The 19,877-nt window shown below is 49.4% G+C and overlaps 1 protein-coding gene across 3 annotated transcripts in view; it reads right to left on the bottom strand.

Moving 5' to 3' along the window:
- MATN2 (matrilin 2) overlaps positions 1–19,877 on the bottom strand; it is a 125,139-nt gene that overhangs the window by 7,319 nt on the left and 97,943 nt on the right. For all 3 annotated transcript variants that reach the window (XM_045861397.1, XM_045861400.1, XM_045861398.1), the window contains exons 9-14: positions 18,398–18,520; positions 18,059–18,181; positions 9,124–9,246; positions 7,740–7,862; positions 5,581–5,703; positions 1,155–1,568 (exon numbers count right to left, since the gene is read on the bottom strand). In XM_045861397.1, coding sequence (XP_045717353.1) covers positions 1,155–1,568; positions 5,581–5,703; positions 7,740–7,862; positions 9,124–9,246; positions 18,059–18,181; positions 18,398–18,520 — 1,029 coding nt within the window. The remainder of the gene's footprint in view (positions 1–1,154; positions 1,569–5,580; positions 5,704–7,739; positions 7,863–9,123; positions 9,247–18,058; positions 18,182–18,397; positions 18,521–19,877) is intronic.

Here is a 19,877-nt window from a genome sequence, read left to right as displayed (position 1 = left end):
TTAAGAACGCAGGCTCTAGGACCCGTGGGTTTGGCAGGCGCCTTCACTCACAGGCTAGTCTAGCTGCAGAGGAACTGAGAGCGAGCAGCCACCCGGATGACCGGCAGGACGCTTGTCTGTGGCTGCTATTCTGTGGCCTCAGAAAAAGTCGTGAACAGTGAGGGAAGCAATAACAACCACACGGCCTCCTCCACAAAGGCCGACTGAGAGGGATGGGTTCCCCAGCAGGATTGCTAGCACTTCCACCCCTTTGTTCGTTCACTCGGCCAGTGTTAGTCACACAGGTCCTGCGTGCCAGGCCTAGGCACTGGGTCCATGACGTCCCCCATGAAGCCCCAGTGTGCACACACCCTTTCCTGCCTCACAGGACCTGCTGAGGCTGTGTGTCCTCCACAGGTTCTTAAAGACCGTGGCTGTTAAGGAAGCTGCTTCACAGCCTCAAGTTTTCTTGTCTCCGCAAAGAAGCCCCTTTGCCTTAAGCTGTCTCTACCAACCATCCTAGCTTTTGCTTTTCCATTTCCAGGGGCTACACTTTACATCTACCCACAACTAAAGTAACCTCCAGTCCTCCTGCAGTACAGGTGGGGTCAGAAACCCCTGAGAGCAGAGGCTGGATTCTATTGAGCAATGAGAGCTTCGAGTCACAACCTCCTGCAACACTTTGATTTTCTCAAAAGCTACCTTTTGCCTCTTGCAAACACAAGAGTATTTGCTCTCTTGAGGCTTTTATGCTTTTAGTGTTCACTTGCACTATTGATTTAAAAAAAGGTATCTGTAAAAATTCCTCCCACCAGGATCTATTTTCACCGGCGTCAGAGGACTGTTGTGTACTCACCTGTGGTTACACAGCACTTACATGACTGATTCTCTCCACTGGAGGCCACAACCTGGATAGTCACGTGCAGTAGATGGTTGCTCAGGCGTGGTCTGGGTCTAGACTAATCTCCCAATCTGCAATTTTTGCATCTGGCCCATCCCTTAACTCCCTTTCAGGCCTCTAGATGGCACTCTAGTAAAGGTGTACAGCAGCAGTTGATGGAGCCTTTCTGTACTGTAGGCTCAAAGACTCATTTCTGGGGCCAGCTGTGACCACCCAGTGGGTTTAAGAAACCTGAACCCCGAGTAGTGTAAACCCCACCCCCAGCCCACTTTACCATTGGCCTTGGCTTTGCTGGCCCACTCGGAGACGTCGTCCTGGGCCCGACCGTCTGTGAACACGATGGCCACGCGGGGCACCCGTGCAGAGAGAGGCCTGGCCCCTTCGACTTGGGTGAAGCTTCTCTCAAACATGTGCTTCAGGGCCAGCCCCGTCATGGAGCCCTTGCCCATGTATTTCATGTGGGCCACGGCCTTTTTCATGTCCTTGGCCGAGCTGAAGTCCCTCAGGGTGAACTCTGTGCGGACCTGCGTGGAATACTGGAGCAGCCCCACTCGAGCGGCTTTGGGGGAGATCGCCAAGGAATCTATAATTCCGGTGACAAACTGCTTCACAATCTCAAAATTATCTTCTCCAAGGCTCTTGGATCCATCGATCACAAAGACCAGGTCAATTGGGCCTTCAGAGCATCCTGTGAGAATGAAAGGGAAGTGGGCACAGGTAACTGATGTTAAAAGATCGTTACACCCAAGAATAGGAGAAAGCTATGCTTCAGTTGGAGGCATAACCTCTGTGGAGAACTGCCTGTGTTCTTTAGCTAACACACAGACGAGCGTGTCGGGAGAGACACACGGCAGAGGTACAAACTGCCGAGGGTCCGGGTCCAAGCTGCACCCTGGGTCCCTGACAGCGGGTCTGGGAGGGACTGTGTGTGAAGTGCACCAAAGAGTCTGACAGCACCCAGCATATTCCTGCAACTTCACTCTAGCCCCCAGTGCTGCCATTCTGACAGAGAACGAGAAGGAAATTTTTTTGTTTGTTTGTTTATGGAGCTTTATGCATATTTTTTATTGAATTTATCGGGATGACATTGGTTAATAAAACCATAAAGCTTTCAAGTGTACAACTCTGTAACACATCTTCTACACACTGCATTGTGTGCTCACCACCCAAAGTCAAGTCTCCTCCTACCGCCCTTTGTCCACTTTTGCCCCTTGCCAACTCCCCCCACCCCTTCCCCTCTGGCAGTCGCCGTACCATTGTCCGTATCTGTGTGATTTCTTTTCCTTCTTCTCAATCCCTTCACCTTCTTTATGTAGTCCCCCAACCTCCCTCTCCTCTGACAGGTGTCAGGCTGGTCTCTGTTGATAAGATTTTGTTTCTGTTTTGTTAGTTAGTTTATTTTGTTCATTAGAGTCCACATATAAGTGAGATCATGTGCTATTTGTCTTTCTCTGACTGGCTTATTTTCACTTGGCATAATATTCTCCAGGTCTGTCCATGGAGAATGGATAGACTGTTGCATGGATAGACCTTCCTTTTCATGACCAAGTAAGAGTTCCCTCCTTTTCATGACCAAGTAATATTCCATTGTGTAAATATACCATAATTTTTTTTATCCACTTATTTATTGATGGGCACTTGGGCTGTTTCCAGATCTCGGTTATTGTAAATAATGCTGCTATGAATACAGAGGTGCTTATATTTTTTTGAATTAGTGTTTCAGGTTGGAGAAGAAAATTCTTAAAATTCATCCCAGCTATCACCTTTTGCGGAGAGCTTTCCTAGAAAACCAGCTTGTATTAGGTGCCCTGTGTGTACCCCTCACACTACTAACTTACCCAACCAAACTTTGCTTATTGAGCATCTGCCTCATGCAGGGCAGCAGGCACAGCAGGATGCAATAGTGACCCAGACAAAATTCCGACACCAAGTTGCTTATCATCCAGTGTACTCTACACACCCTGCAATAGCTGACTATGGGTGGGTCTCCTCCTCTAGTCTGCCAGTTCCTCCACATCAGGGGCCATATCTCATTCACTTCTGTACCCGCCCCCAGAACCTGGCACATAATAGGTGTTCAATAAATGCTTGTTGACAGAATAAAGGAAGTGGTGCCCATTGGGTAGCACACCTACCTGTAAGTACCCTACTGACCTATTACAATGTAAACATGAATTATCACTGGGAATTCTTTCTCTACATAAAAGCTTTCCAGGCAGCTCAGATGGTTGACAGTAAGAGCTTTATGCAAATACTTAAGCAATCTGGGTGTGGAGAGATTTTTTGTTACTTAGGGCTACATAAGACATTTACACATCCCAAATGGATGACCTCATAACATTCTCTCTTATATATCAAGAAGCTGTCTAATCTTTGAAAGTGAAGCACAACAATATAAGCAAGTAAAGGCACACACACACAAAAATATTTCTATGCCTGGCCTAAATAACATACTAATGGGTATATGTGTGTGCATGTGTGTATCAGAGGGTTGGGCTCCTCTCTTTCTCCATTAAATACTTGTCCTCATTACTCAACTTACTGATTCTTTATCAGTGAAAGAAGAAAAGGCCAGTTCAGAGTTCCATTTACATTCACAGTCTGTTCCTGAACCAACCAAAAAACAACAAAGACAACAGTCAGGCAAAGTGCATGTGGATCTCTAGCAGATTTCAGAAATACTGGAATAATTATATCTGTGAGTCTGAGTTTTCCTCTCCTTCATACACTCTTTTTGTGCAGAACAGAACCAGGCCATGAAGGCTCCACGCACAGAGGGGCACGCAGGCTCCTCAGGAAACAAGGATGCTAGGTGGAGTGCAAGGACATCGGGACAAGGGGGCCAGACTTCTGCTTTCCCACCCTGGAGCAATGAAGCCCCACCTGCTGGCTACCTCTTTGCAGGAGGGTCACTCCAGCTTTCCTTGGGCATTTTCTTTTTGGCAGTCAAGTCGATTGATTGACTTTCAGGACTTAATCTTCTCGGAGTTCCAGAATTTCAGGGTTGAATAAGACCTTTAAAGTTCGTGTAGTGCAGTGCCCCCTGTTGCTGACATCTGTACAACATCCCCGCCCAGCTGCCTGAACACCTCTCCTGACGAGGAGCACCTCACCTCGCCTCGCCTCGCCTCGCCCCCGGAGCCCCATCTTTGGACAGCTCTGCCATTGACGATGACAACGGATGTCATTTGTCAAGCACTTAGAATGTGCCAGCACTAGGCGGGCTGAGCACCTTTAAATATGTCATCTTATTTATTTCTCATGTTATAGATGAAAAAACTGAGACTCAGAGAATTTAAATACAGAATCTGCTGAAGTTCACACAAGTGTACGAATGGGGGTTTAAACCCAGATCTGTCTGACACAAAGCTCATGATCTTAGCAAGTCCATCACAAGGCTTCCCAGAGAGAGAATCTCTTTGTCCTCCACCTGCGCTGTACAGCAGCCCCTCGACAGTCTCCTTCCCTTCCCTGGGGCGGCCGGGGGGGGGGGGGGGACGCGTCTCGAGGTGACAGTCACTTTGGTAAGTGAATGGTATCTCAAGTCTTCTTTTCTAGAAAGACCCCAGTTTCTTCCTTTATTTTTCACTTAACATCATGCTGAACTTCCTCACCATGGTGCTTTCTACATTTTTTTCTCTAGGCCTTTTCTTAATTTTTTTTCTGTAAAATAATACAGGCATATGGAACAAAATTCAATCATTATAAAAGAGTGTATGTGTCTGTGTATCTGTTGCTCTATGTATATGTGTGTGTATGTGTGTGTATATAGATATAGATATATATATATAAAATATATATTATAGGGAGCCTCTTCCAAAATATATCAATAGTAATATACTATAAAAACCATTCAGAGCCATTTTTTTCACCCAAAAAATCTTGAGGATATTTTGGGTGAAAAAAGTATCTGGAGGATGTCTACAGCTGCTTCACTCTTTCAAACAGCTGTGTAGTGTTCCGCTGTACAGTCGTACCACACTTGACCTAATCAGTCTCTTATGGATAGAGATTTACCTTGTTCCCAGTTTTTTGCTGATACAAATAAAATTGCACAAAATGTTCTTTTATATATATATAGTTTCAGGAATACATGCACACATTGGTAGGATAAACTCCTACAAGTTGAATTGCCTTAAAAATATTAACAGAATTTCCCTTCTCAATGTTCTACTGATTCCGACACTTAATGATAAACTTCCAGTTACCTATTATCGTACACCTTTGCCAACATAAAGGATCATCAGCTTTTTGATCTCTGTAACTGATAGGTTAAAAAAAGGTATCATAGCTTTAATCTCTTACTATACATTTTCCTTTTTTTGTTTCTATGTCTTTTATGTTTCATGTCGTGTTTAGAAAGGCCTTCTCTAATCTGAGCTTATAAAATAGTTATCTCAATTTTTTCCCCTGCTGCCTTAGCAGTTTTATTTTTGCAGGATTAAAGCTCTGCTCCATCCCCCTCTTCCTGAAGTGCAGGGCCCAGGGCTGAACGAGACTCTCCAGCACAGGGCGCAGCACAGGTCTCAAAAGATTTCCCATGAGTTCCGAGTTCCGCTCCCTTCCCCCCTCTCTGTTCGTGCACACGCATTTATATTCACGAGAGAAGCATGGGTGGGGAATTTGTTTCCGGAAAGGAGTCCAAAAAGCGGTTACTCCCAAACCCAATTAAAGCAGAAAGCCAAGTTCAGATCACTTACTCTTGCACCGTCTTCCATCCTCCGCTAGGACAAATCCCTCCGAGCATTTGCAGATGTAGGAATCACCGCGGTTAACGCACATGTGTTCGCAGCCATGGTGGGCCGATTTGCAGGCATCCTTCCCTGAGGAAAATGCGGAGCGAGCGGGGGTCAGTGCGGAAACCAGCTGGACTGGGCGGTCGTGTCAGGAGAGACCGCGGAAGCGATCCGTTTTGTAGAAATCCATCTGTGTTCCAACCTCATTTTAAACCGCCCCCTTTCAGTCTAGTCCTTAGGTGAGGGCACGGTGAGGAGTGTTGGGAAATCCCCAACACTCCTGTTTTAATGAACATGTCTCATGTGTGAAGTACATGTAGTGATAGCCCTTTAATCTTTACAGCACCCTGTGATAAGGGGAAGGCAGGACTAATTATACTGAACTTACAAGTGAAAAAACTCAGAAAGTTTCACGGAGTTGCCCAGAGTTGCAGCAAGTTGCTAGCAGATGAGGCATGTCCTCTCCTGAGTACTCCTCCTCCACCGAGTGAAAGCCTATGGTTCTTTTCTCGCATTAGCTCCCTAAAAGGCGGAGCTTCCTACAACATTGCAATCAGTGTGCTACAGACCCTTCTAGAAAGTGGGAATTTGAAAGTGGAGGGATTTGACTTAGCGATTAAATCCCAGGGGTAGAAGTGGTACCTATTAAGCAACAAACGTGTTGGATGGATAAATGGTGCGTGTTGGTACGCTTGCATGTATGGAAACAGAAAAGGAAGCATGAACAGGTGGCTCGGGCAGGCGTAATGGCAGCATGGTAGACAGGGTCTCCGCAGAAGGGGCATTGCTGTGTGAAGGTAAAACACAGGATCGTGCAGGGAGCCCTGCAGGGTGAGGCCAGGGTCCCACAGGCTTCCAGGAGTCAGCTGTTCCTGCTAAAGGTAGGAGCCCTTCTTCCCGGTGGACAACGAGAGCAGTGAGTTCACTCTAACCCAGCTTTGCTGATACATGGAGTGGCCCCAGTTATCTCAAAGGAGCCTGGAAGGAAATTCCCCCAAGTCAACCTCAAGGCCAACGAGTTCATTTTGCCTTAACTAAAACAGGGCCACTCTGCTCACGGGACTCTAGTACCACAAGAGCAGGATGATAGTGCCGAACCCCCCAAAATAGGGATTGACAGCTCAGGATCTCTCAGTGGAGAAAAGAGCTTGCCCTGTGCTCTACCGACGCCCACCTCTCTGAGCTAGTGTGTCTCTGCCTCTAACTTTGGGTGCTGTGATGGTTAAGTTTATGTGCTACGGTGCCCAGTTGTTGGGTCAAACAGCAGTCGAGATGTTGCCATGAGGGTATTTTTCAGACGACATTAACACTGGAATCAGTATACTCTGAGCAAAGCAGAGTATCTTCCACAATGCGGGTGGACGTCACCTAAGCAGTGGAAGGCTCTAAGTAAAAAAGACTGAGGTTCCTCCGAAGAAGACGGAATTCTGCCAGCAGACTGCCTTTGGATGAGAGCTGCAACATCAGCTCTTCCGTGCATGTCAAGGCTGCTGGCCTGCCTGCAGATGTCAGACTTGCCGAGCCCCCATAGTCATGTTCTGTCTGTCCATCCATCTGTCACACATATACATCTGTATAGATGTATACTGCATATGTGTATATACATGTGCACACACCCATGCATCGTATCAGTGCTGTTTCTCTGGAGAACCCTGACTAATATGCCTTCTAAGCACACTGTCAGAGTCTGATCTGCATGCTGTATAGAAGCGAATGACGGTGTGGGTAAGTAAAACCCACAGAAGACCCCTTCAGCGCCTCTCACATCCTCTACACTTACTTATAAGAGCTTCCAAGAAGCTAAAGCCCTGTAATTATCCTCTCATGCCCACAGCGATTGCCCGCAGAGATTCTAATTCAGCCCCATGGTCAGCGGGGCACTGTCCACACAACCCTTGTGGAGAGGGCCAGCAGCTGGAGGGAAATGAAAAGAAGCAAAGAGCCTGACAACTCAGGACCTTGACCTAGAGATTCCTAACAACTAAAGGAGACACTTCAGAGCGCCCAAGGCAGGAACTTGTCATTGTGACATTGACCGCAATGGAAGATTTTAAAGATTAAATGGAGTTATATAACCAAGGCCCACAGATGGACAAGTGCATCTCTAGCGGGACGTCACTTACTTCTGCAATGTCTCCCGTCCTCAGCGAGCCGGAAGCCCTCCAAGCACTTGCAGACATACGACTCGCCGCTGTTCACACAGATGTGCTCACAGCCATGGTCCACTGCTTGGCAGACATCTTGCCCTGGGGGCAGCAGAGCAAGTTAAAACATTTCATTAACATAAAGTTTCCCCGGGCTTCATCAGCCTCCCAGGACCCATTCATGTCGGCCCCCTGGAACGCAGAGCCCTTTGAGCACAGTGACCAGTGGGGAAGATGGTGAAATTGAGGCCTCGGGTCAGTGGCTCTAATTCGGGCTAACTCTCCAAAATCTCCTCACCACCATCCCCGTCCCCATTCACTAGCATCTAATTCAGTGTCTCATAAAAATGCCATCCACCACCAGCTTTCTGCAGATGTAGTTTCTGATATCAGAAGGGAGACATTTTTGGTGTGATTGCTTAGAAAATTAAACCTCAATTTAGATTAGCAGCACTGAAAACCGATTTTGGCTCTGTCCCTGACACATTATGTGACTTGGGAGAATTACCTGACCCTTTGAAACCTTACCTTTCCTGCCTGAATAATGAGAGTAATAATCCCAGTTACCCATCTCTGCAAACACGAGTTGCCCTTTGGAAAGTGCTTTGAGAAGCTTGGGGGAAAAGTGACTGATAGGGATGGAAATCACTTGCTTGGGGTCACGTACGCCCCTTTGATTATGCGGAGATGTGTCTGGTCCCATCTAAGAGGTTTTGCTTTCTGAGATATAAGAACGGGCTCATCACACGATGGTCTCTAGGAGGGATTTGTGCTCCCAGGAACAACAATATTATTATAAATAAAGAAGCAAAGGCTCAGAGAAGTTAAGCAACTTGCCCAGCTAATAAATGGCAGAAATGGAAGTTGATTGAATCTTGGGTTTCCACTAGCCCATGCTACTAAACCACTGCTTCTTGTCACAGGGCATAAATGAGCAACTTCAGCTGTAGCTCCGGCAGTGACTTCTTGCATTTGTGCATTCATTTGCTTTATTTTTAATGGACTTTATTGTTTAGAACAGTATTAGATTCAAAGAAAAACTAAAAAGATAGCACAGAGAGTTCCCAGAAACCCCACACCCAGTTTCCCCTATAATATCTTCCATTAGTGTAATACATGTTGTAATTAATGGGCCAATATTGATATCAACTAATATCAACCAAAGCCCACAGCTTGTTTGCATTTCCTTAATTTTTACCTACTGGCATTTTTCTCACCCAGGATCCCATCCAGAATTGCACATTGCATGTGGTGGTCACGTGGCACTGAATTTGGGAGCAGCCGACTTACACAGAGACGGGGACGGAGGATTTCATGCACAGGACAGGCTCACTGATGTGAGCCAGCGCCAGTAAAAACTCACTTCTGCAGGTTTTCCCATCTTCACGGAGTATGTACCCTTCAAAGCACCGGCACACAAAGGTGTCTTCACTGCTTACACACGAGTGCTCACAGCCATGCTCCCCCAAGGCACACGCGTCCAATTCTGAGAACCCAAGTGGAATGAGAGAAACAAGAAGGAAATGACTCAGACATCCGTGACTTATTCAATCTTAAATGACATTTCAGACACCCTAAATTAAAACAGTATCTAATTCCATAGTGCACATTTCAAAATAGAAATCACATCTATAAGCAGAAATTCTTAATATATAAAGAGCACATAAATTAAATGGTATCATCGTCTTCATAGGAAAAATGAACAAAAGACCTGAAAGGACAGTTTACAAAAGGAGAGATCCAAGTGGCCTGTAAATATTAGAAAATAAGTTTAACTTCATTGGCTATCATATAATGTGGATAACTTATCTACATATCCACTTAGCTATGCATGCATGCACCACTCTTAGGTAGTCCATTCATTTAGTTAACGATATTTCATAAGTCCCTGCTCTACAAGTCAGGCACTCTTCTAGGCACTGGAGATACAACAATGAATAAAACAAAGTTTCTCCTCTGTGAAGCTCACACTTGGCAGCAGGGGTGGGAGGGAAGAGCGGGGAGGACAACAGATAGACAAATATACGTCAGGTGGGGAAAGGTGCTTTGGAGAAAAAGCAGGCTAAGGGGGAGAGGGCGTGCCTGCTGAGTTGGAGCATGGGGGGCCCTTGTCGATTTATGCCCTGCAGTCAGAAAGGGCAGCACTGAGCAGAGCCCTGAAGGAGGAGATGAGTGAGTGCAGGGTGTCTGGGAAAGAACAGCACCCCCGAGAAAGAATCTGCCAACTGCAGCAAGGGTGGGAGCATGCTTGGCAAGTTTTGGGAAAGGCAAAGAGACCAGTGTGACCCAGGCAACAGGAGCCTGGCAGGGAATGATCAGACGCGGATCACAGGGGATTCGCAGGAAGTGGTTGGAGCTGGATGAGAACAGGTCCGGGTCCGTGTGGAGGTAGAGGGGGGCAGTGCAGTGGGGCAGGGAGCACTAGCTTGACAGAATCTCATCTGACTCCATTTTAAAGGGACTGCCGTGCACAGACTGGGGCCTAGGTGAGGGTGCCGCACAGGAGCCAGAGGAAACCAAGGCAATGAGCCCGGCAGCCCCAACAAGGCTGGCGACGAGTGGCCACACTGAGGCCCTGTTTTGAAGGCAGAGCCTCCAAGATCTGCTGATGGGCTGATATGCACTGAAGTTATTGAGTAAAAGCTCTGAAGATCGTAATCACTTCCATAATCAGTCACAGATCATATTGTTTTTCCTAAGGCATTTTTGCAGTATTTTGTTTTGGAGGGGAGTCCCGAGATGCACCCTGTGGGTTAGTTAGGGCGCCCATGGTTATTCCCCGTCACCCGCTAGGGACATTAAGGTTAGTGGCTTGCCAAGACCAACTGCTAATAAGTAGTAGCACCAGGCTAAAAATGTAACCTTCTGACACTGAATCCTCTGGTTTCCCCAACTTCACTGCCGCGCTAAGTTCTAAGACAGCAGTTTTCAACCCATGCACCACAAGAATTTTTAAAGCATGTGATACCGGACTATTTAGTCAGGGGCACTGACCTCTTTTCCCCTGGATAGACAAATCAAAGAATGACAATAGCCAACACAACAATAGCTGTCCAGAGTGAATGAACCAAAATTGCACCTATTTTTTTTTGTCAGATCAGCAAAAAATACAACATATTTTTTGGAGGGCTGCAGAATTTTAGTAATTAGTCTATGTGTGCTGTGAGACAAAAAAAAGGTTGAAAATCATTGTTCTCAGGTGAGCCTGCAAATATGAAGGATGTTTCCTGTCTTCCTTCAAGCAGAAGGGCTGCCAAAATTCTCGAACGATAGGAAAGCGTGATGTTAACTGAAATTATAACGGTAAAAGAAAGTGAACAGAGTTGGCCCCTCCTGTCTGCTCTGAACAGGACCTGACTTCTCTGGGCACCGTCTGGAGTCATCATGAATTCAGAACACATCCACACGCAGACTCGAATGGAAATACAGCTGAGTGATCCACCGTACAGACTGCTGGCTGGCTGGCTGGGGAGGTGAGCACTTTTTCCCCCTGCCATGAATTTGTATTAAGGATACTCTATTTTCCAAGGTAATAAAATAGCTATAACTCTTTCAGGACAGCCTTGTCTAGCCAGAGTCCAGACACCCCCTGAGCATACCCCTTCTTTCTGGAGCTCCCCCCAGGCCCGGTGCAGTCCTCTTAGCTCCAGCTCCGCCTGGCATCTTGAAGACTGGGTGAGTCTTCCCACCGAGACCCTGAGGGCCACCCACACCCGGGTACTCCCGAGCCACAGTGGTCAGAGCCTGACCTGGCCGAAAGGCACTGCTCTCCTTAGGAACCTGCTGGGCCCGAGGTCGCTGTCCCTGGGGGCAGGTCTTCACCCGCAGTGGCAGATTTTTCCAGAGTTCTTTCCAAACACACTTTCTGACTGCTCTTGCACTTTTGTCGTAGTAGATGTTTTGAAATTTTGTTGTCTTTAAAAGTCCGTGGAGAGTTTGGGTTTTTAACCTTTCCCCTCCTCGCCCCCTCAGAGTATCTGATCAGGAGACAGTAGCGCAGTGATGAGTTCTCAACTCAGCATCAATTTAGTATCTGCACACAACAGGTCTCCCGGTTAGTACCCACCGAGCAAAAGGAAACATTTCCTCAGTTCTCCACTCTGAAAAGCGGGGCGACTAGACCCCCTCCTGGGGCTTTTGTGCAGACATTTGAACTGAGAACCAGTGGGGTGAGATGCTGGGGTCAGCGGGGCTCCTCACTCTCTCCCAACACCCGCCTTGCAGAGCACACAGTTCCCATCCGTTCAGCAAAATGTCCAGCTTCGGCATGTCGGGGATGCTCTGGATTGCTCATAAGTCAAAGAACCACACATGGGAAACTAGAGAATGCCAGAGTTGTACTGTAGTTATCTTCCTGACCACAGGATCTAGCAGCTTTGTACTCACCACGTCTGGAAACCAACCTGGAGCCAGCTTCTGCCTGGAGCCAAAGGCACTCCTCTCAGGGAAAGTACTTCGGTGGGTCCCTAACAGGCAAAGAGCCACCATCCCTGACTCACTACTATGGGTACCTTAGCCTAGGGAGAACTGTGGGCACCCCAGCGAGAGGTTCATTCATTCAGCAAGTGTTTATGGAGCACTTACTCTGTGCCAGGCACTATATTTTCAGGCTGAAAGGGATCTTGGAGATGGACTGATCAATCCTTTTGTTTCAGAGTTGAGAAAGCTGATGGCCAGAGAGTGACTTTCCCAAGGTCCCTTAACCTGCAGAGGTAAACTGGTTCAGCTGTGCTGGGGCAGAGGAGTGATTAGTTTACAAATCGATCACCTCTGTGTTCCCTGGTCCACTGCCTCCAGTGGTCATCCTAGGTCAGCAGAGTCTGCTCAGATCATCTGGGAGATTCTCAGAAGACAAATTAAAATGGTTTTCTCAAGGGAGGCCAGGCCTCCAAGTGGTTTAATGTAACTCTAAGTGCTGTAGGTGATCTGTCACGCCTGCTTCTCCGAGCCCATCCGTCACCGGTCTCTCTCACGCACTCAAAACTCAGTACCCAGCACTCTCTGGACCCTGTGCTGACACGTGCTGTTTCCTGTGTCTGGGGAGGGCTCCCCACTCCGTCTCAGTCCGTGGGTGCCAGAATAAAACACCACACACTGGGTGGCTTTTAACAGCAAAAAATATATTGATCACATGCAGTTCTGGAGGCTGGAAGTCTGGGATCAGGTGCCCATATGGCTGGGTGAGGGCCCCCTCCCGGTTCTCAGCCTTCTGGTTGTGTCCTCACAGGACAGAAAGGACTAGGGAGCATTGTGAGGTCTCTTTCAAAACGGTACAAATCCCATTCACAGGGGCTCCACACTCATGACCTCCCAATGAGGTAATCACCTCAAGGGCCCCACCTCCTGATACTACAACCTTGCGGGGTGGGGCAGATTCCAACACGAGACTTTAGGGAGGACACAGGCATCCGGGCCCGAACACCCGCCATCTCTGGCTCGCCCACTCCGCAGTCTCTAGGTGTCAGACCAAACGTCTTTTTCTCAGGAGGCTTTCTCAAGACCAGATGATGGCCCTCCGTCACAGGCTCTTGGAGCACCTCTTCTCCCTGCATCACAACTCTCTTCACCCGGGATGGATGATATTATGTCTTTAATATCTTTCTTCCCTGAGAAATTTTAAACTGTGCCAGGGAGGAGCCTGAACCTGCCTCCCCCTGCAGGGATGCCCACACTCAGCACGACACGCCTAGCACGCTGCAGACACAGGGTCAACACGTGTGGGGACAAGAACAAATGCAGCCAGCTTCAGGAAGCACCTGGCCCCACATCCAGAGACAAGGGTGAGCACAGACTCAGCTGGAAGCCACCACTGAAATGAAATGGACGCGAGGACTCCAGAAAAATCCAGGGGCACAGGAAGAAAACGCGTCCCTCTAAAAGGGTCTTCCTCCTTTCACCTCCTTTCACACTGAGGGGGGCGGGCCCACACACTTCAACATGCTTTCATCACGAATGGGATCTGCCATCTGGGATCAGGATGATCAGAAGTTTCAGGATACAGAGCAGGTTTCTAGGGCCCCCTCTGGCAGCCCTGCATGCTGACACAGACTGTGCTCCCCACATCTGGATTCCACATCTGGTGAGTCACGTACGTCTGAGGGGCAGTAATTGTGGGGTAATGCGTTCTGTGGGCTCGCGTTTCAGCGGCAATGACAGACAGCAATCCTGTGCCTGGGGCTCCATGCAGGAGGTCATTAAGACCAACCCCAACTCCAGAGGGAGAAAGCCACAGTGGCCGCCTGCCTAGCGGGTAACCGGGGCTGAGAGGTAGAATGACAGTTTTCTGGCTTTTCTTGGAATACAGCTAGTCTGCTAACTCTGTAAAGGCTTTAGCCCAGACAAACCAAGAAGCAGCTGAACTGAGCTGTAGTTTTAAAGGGCATCTTACTCACTCAAGGCAAGAGATCCTACATTAGGCAACCCGGGTTCTGGTCCTGACTCTGCCACCGACCCCCGGGGCCAACTTGTGGGGGGCCAGTTTCCCACAAAAGAAAGGGAAGTTCTCTAAGCTTCCTGCTGTTCCATCAAACCTATAATGTGGACTGAACTGTGTCCCCTCCAGACCCGTCTGTTGAAGTCCTACACCCAGCATGATGGTAATTTGGAGGTAGAGCCTTTGGGCATTATTAGGTCTAGATGAGGTCATGAGGGTAGACAGCCCAGGACAGGATTGGTGGCCTTATGAGAAGAGCTTCCAGCGAGCTTATTCTCTCTCTCTCTCTCTCTCTCTCTCTCTCTCCCCGCCCCCTTTCTGCCATGGGAGGACACAGCCAAGAGGAAGATTCTCACTGAACCTCACCAGGCAGGCACCTTGATCTCAGACTTGCAGCCTCTGGAACAGGGAGAAAGGAAATTTCTGTTGTGGAAGCCCCCAGTATCTTGTTACAGCAGCCCCAGGAACTGCTGCACGCCCCTCGCCTTGCTCAGGGCTTCTTCCACCCTTCCAAGCCAAGCTGGGGCATCACACCCTGACAGGCCTTCACAGACCTGCAGAGGTAGCTGAACTAGGGGGACCCTGACCGGGATCCTCAGTGCTCTATCCTTGTGGCTCAGAATCCCACCAAAGCCCTTCACCTGTCAGAGAAAGGTGGTCTTCCTAGGGCCTCCGTAGGCTCCTGAGTCTGACCCTTGGGTGACCTCTCCTAGGGGGCCCCTCCAACAGGAGCAGGCTAGGCCCTGGGTGGTGGGGGTTACTTCAGCCTCCTCTGGGGGGCATGCAGCCTGAAGGTGGGAGATAAGACCATAACAGAGTATCTTTGGGGTTTATGGCAATTTACACTTTCTCAAAGCTCTTCAATGAAAGTCTCTCCCTGTGCCACATGGTAACCTTGGCAGAAAGGCAGAAATGATCACTCTCAGCTTACAGCTCGGTGATCAGATCCAGAGATGGTCAATTCCCTTGCCCAGGGTGGAAGCCACAAGATTTGAACCTAGTCTTGGGGCTATTTGTTCAGTGTTCTTCCTACTCCGCCAATTGTTTCTCAGATCTGTGCACAGATCTGACAGCCTCGGGGTGAGGCTGTGGCAGGAGAGTGCTGTGGTAATGGCCAGACGCCACCTGCAGGGGGTGTAGGAGAGAAGCTTCCTGAGGGGGCAGGCAGGAAGTTCCCCATAGGTGTGGGGGGTGATAACAGCCATAGGCTGGGTTCCCACCAGCAGAGGGGGATAGGGTGGTTTCCTAAGTGAGCACAAGATGGACTAGGGGTGTAATACCTGCCTGCTCAGAGAATCTGGGGACTCACTCTCCTGAAGAACTAGAGGATTAAGGAAGACTTAGGATGGGGCTCCAGGGATGGAGGAAGGGGTTCTCCGACACTGCTAAATCAAGGAGCTCGACTGGAAATTGATTTTGAGAGACAATGGAGAGTCGCTGATGGATACTGAGCAGGGAGTGGACCCTGTGCCAGGTTCTACATGATAAAAAGACATTCACTCTGACGTTCACTCACTGAACTTTATCGAGCATCTCCCATGGGCCAAACAGGACCTGGTCTTAACCTCCAGGAGCCGGCAGGCCAGTGAGCCGTGTGTTCTGTGTCCATCTAGCCCGTGGAGTCTTTCCTGATGCTGGTGCCCTTGTGCAAGGTCTATCTCAAGGAAATTTCCAGGGGCTAGAGAGGGGAGGAGACCTCTCAGCTGCAGCCCCCGCCAACATAGGCATCAACTCCCCGAAAGCAAGGCTGGCTTCCGGGCAGAATCTAGGCAATGACGTCTTGGGGGCCAGGGGCAGGAGGAAGGGAGAGCAGGCTTCACTGCAGGTGCTGTAGAGCCCAAGGGGCCTGCAGGGCTATGGGGATAACAGTGCCAATTAGTCCATGCTTCAGAGAACCTTCTGGAAGGTGAGTGAAGGGTTCTTCGGGTCACCTGCTATGCAAGCTGTAGGGGAAAGCTGCCCCTACACAGGGCCAAGGACACCTTTATCTGCTGAGCCAGACTGGAGTGATCCCCAGCGGGCCCATCCACAGTCCAGCAGGTTTTTCCAAAAAGGTGCAGTCACATCATCAGGATCTTTGTCATCTGGCCTGGAGCTGGCAAACACACTCCCCAACCCCCAGTTAACTACGCCATACTGGAAACACAGCCCATTATCACACGATGGGGCAGCCAGGCTGAATCATCCTGGGGCAGACAGGAAACCTTCAATTAGGGGAATAGCTCAATGCAAAGGTATCAGCCTGGCGTCTCCTAGGTACCCCCATTCCCTGAGGATAATTCTAGCCCGTCTGATCATCTCACAAGTTTTTGTATAGTCACAACCACATATAAGACACACATTGAAATTCACTTCTAATTCCACTGTTCACCATTTACTCTTACGGATGATGTCACTGTACCAGTAGTTGCAAACACACTTTAAATGCAAAACTGGGCAACATTTAAACGTGTCAGTGGCATAACCCAGACGTGGGCCTGGGTAGGGAGGGAGAGGGAGCACGTGATTTTATGGAAAGGCGGCAGCATTTCCTTGGAAGGGTTGTGAGAATTTCTTTAGAAGGCCTGCCACCATCTTCGGGCAGCTCTTGGTGATCACAGTAAGAGAGAAGAAGGAAGGGCATGAATAATCTAAGTTGGTGGGGAATTTAAACAAACCAGTAAAAAACCATGCATCTGGCTCTGGCATGCGGTCAGACGTCGCTACAATTCGACACACCCATCCTCCCTCTGCACCCGCCTGCCCACACCCTCCCGTGCTGGCTGGAGCAGCAGTCCAGGAGGCGGCTGGGCAGGCGGCCATAAGCAAGCATTAAAATGGATAATCCATTTGCCAAGACTCAAGAATCTGTCTCAAAGTACGGAAACGTTTCTCACAGGCTGCACAGTTAGAGAGGCACACCCCGCTGGGCAGTCTGCTCACCTGGCCACGTGAGTGGACCAAATAAAAAGGTGGATAAATTAGTTTGTGGCACAATTGTATCAGTGGTCAGGAAAGCCGACCCTATAACCAGCAGGATGGGGAGGGTAAATTATAGTCTTTTTTCTCCACTTCTGATCCTTTCTCTCAAAGTGACTTTTTGTAAGCCTTTATCTTGGAAATGGAATTGCAGGACAGAAAATAGCATATTTTTCAATGAAAGGGAGAGAAAGATCTAGGGGGTATTTTGTTTGTTTTTGGTTTAAATGAACAGAGACTGAAGATGGGACCAGCTGCAAGGAAGTGTGTACCCAGGAAACATCCCCGCCAACCTCACCACCTGCAGCCACATGATCTAGATGGGGGAGGGGAGGTTTCTCAGGAGCCTCCCTTCTCCCAGAACTGCCTTTGGAGTCACATGGACCAGTGATTGGACACACTTCATAACAGTTGGCAACCACAGGCTCTTTACTCAATCTGAGCGGCAGTGTCCTCACCACAGGATGGGGATTCCACCGGGTTGCAGCAACAGGAGAAGGCCTGTACCAGCATGAAGTCAGCAGTCAGTAAGGCATTCACAGCGCTATTCTTGTGTGACCCCAGCTGGCTTCCACTGTCACCCAGATTGAGGGGTTAAAGAAGTGACAGCTAAGAAATGGGGCTCTCTGTCCAGCTGCAAAGCAACCAGGAGGCGGACTGTGGGAATAGAGAAAGCCATCTCTGGTGCTGGAAAAGGGAGCTAGGGGTAGGGGGCTGGGCAGCACTGCGAGTCGCACCTCGCTGAGAGAGGCCTTTTTGCACATTGACTCTGCCCAACAACACACGGGGTAGGGGGGGAGGGGGCATGGGAACTATCTGTCCACCTGTGCACCTCCTCCAGAATCGCCCGTTGCCCGGGGATCGCCTGTGCCAAGGCCCACTTGTCGCCAGATCTGAGAACACTCACTGGCACAGGTCTTCCCATCACTGCGGAGCACGTGGCCCTCAGGACATTGACAGGCGTAGGATGTGTCCGTGTTGATGCAGGCGTATTCACAACCATGGTCACTCAACAAGCAGTAATCAGCCCCTGCAAAACCCAACAGCCAAGAGAAGTGGTCAGCGAGGCCTCTGGGCTTTTCTGCCCCACCTCACGCCCAGGCCTGCGGTCACCCGGGACATCCCCCTGATCTCCCTGGAGCAAAGGGCAGAGGAAAGAGGGGCCAGGCGCTGTCCTCTGCAGTCCTCACACTTTTCACTGCTGCTGCAAACCTCCCAGGTCAGAGAGGGGCGGAGGGGGACTCACGGGAGCAGGTCTTGAGGTCCTCATTGATGAGGAAGCCTTCCAAACACTGGCAGACGAAGGACTCCTCTGTGTTGAGACACAGCTGCTCGCAGCCATGGTCCTGCTCCGCGCAGTGATCCACCCCTGCGCTTGTCACAGGAAAACAGAAAACAACAATAATGGGAGCGGACATTGCCCACCAGCAACGGGGCACTCAGTATAAAACCTCCGCGGAAGGAGCCCCAGAAGAGCCACCTCGCTTTATTCTACCCGGTGTGGCTGGCCTCTCTAGGGTATTAGTCTTGCTCGTTTCTCCTCCCATGTCCTTGAAGAGTAGAGCACGCACTGCACAGCACAGCCCGGTGTTCCTGACAGCAGCCCTCTTTGCCGAGGGCCTTGGCACACACTGGAAGTGCTCGGGGCAGTGTTGAGAACAGATGCGAACCCCATCTCACCGGGAGGCAAGAGAGGCTCGGGAAGGCCTAGCTGTCTGCCCAAAGCCGCACCGCTGGCTGAAGAATGGGCTTCCTGGCATCAAACTGCTTGGGATCGAGCCCCACTCCACCACTTCCTGGCCGCGGGATGCCGGGCAGTCACCGGCCCCGCTGCCACTGTTTCCTGATGGGAAACGGGATGATGACGGCTGCTTTCTTAGAGGGCTGGGGTGGGAAGTCGGGGAGCTGCTACATGTAAAGTCCTCAGAATCATCGCTGGCGCCCAGTCACCTCTTAATGAATGCTTATGATTATTATTAAGTAGTGTTGAGTAAGAATTAATTGTATAGTTTCATTTCCATCTGAAAATGAAATACAAGGTTCTTTCCCCCATAACCAGGACACCCAGATTCAGAAAACAAGCCAAAGCCCAGGCCTACGGGATGGCTGCCCCTGGCACCCCCATGCTGCACAGCCGGCCCCGCTGGGCAGCGGGCTCTGAAGGGCCCTGAACACACAGCTGCGTGAGCGGCTTTCACAGAGGCCCTGTGGGCTGTCTCCCAGAAACCGGACAGACACTGGAAGCCTTGTGCAGGGCCAGCAAGTGGACTTCTTTGGCTCCCACAGGGACTGGCTTTGATGCCTTCTGGAACATTCCACTGGTGGATGTGCCTGCTGCAAACGTTTGCAGGATCTCAGGAGCCAGAGGCTTGTATTTACACCCTGGTTCCACCATTTACCAGGTGTGTGGCCCCAAGAAAGCTACTTAATCTTTTTGTGCCACAGTTTCCCTTATTTAAAAAAAAAACTTTTTATTTTTTATTGTAGAGGCAGAGGAAGGGAGGGAAAAAGAGAAACATTGATCAGTTGCCTTCATTAGGAGCCTAACCCTAATCAGCAACCCAGACATGTGCTGTGACCGGGAATTGAACTGGTGACCTTTAGGTCAGCAGGATGGTGCCCAACTAACCGAGCCACACTGGCTGGAGCTTCCCCATCTTTAAATAGAGATAAGAATGTAGATGCCTCCTAAGGCTGTTTTGAGGATAAAACGAGTGAATGCCTGG

Source organism: Phyllostomus hastatus, unplaced genomic scaffold (genome assembly GCF_019186645.2).
Source record: "Phyllostomus hastatus isolate PE091 unplaced genomic scaffold, TTU_PhHast_1.1 phas_scaffold_21, whole genome shotgun sequence".
Classification (NCBI taxonomy): domain Eukaryota; kingdom Metazoa; phylum Chordata; class Mammalia; order Chiroptera; family Phyllostomidae; genus Phyllostomus; species Phyllostomus hastatus.
This window is presented reverse-complemented; position numbering and strand designations above follow the sequence as displayed.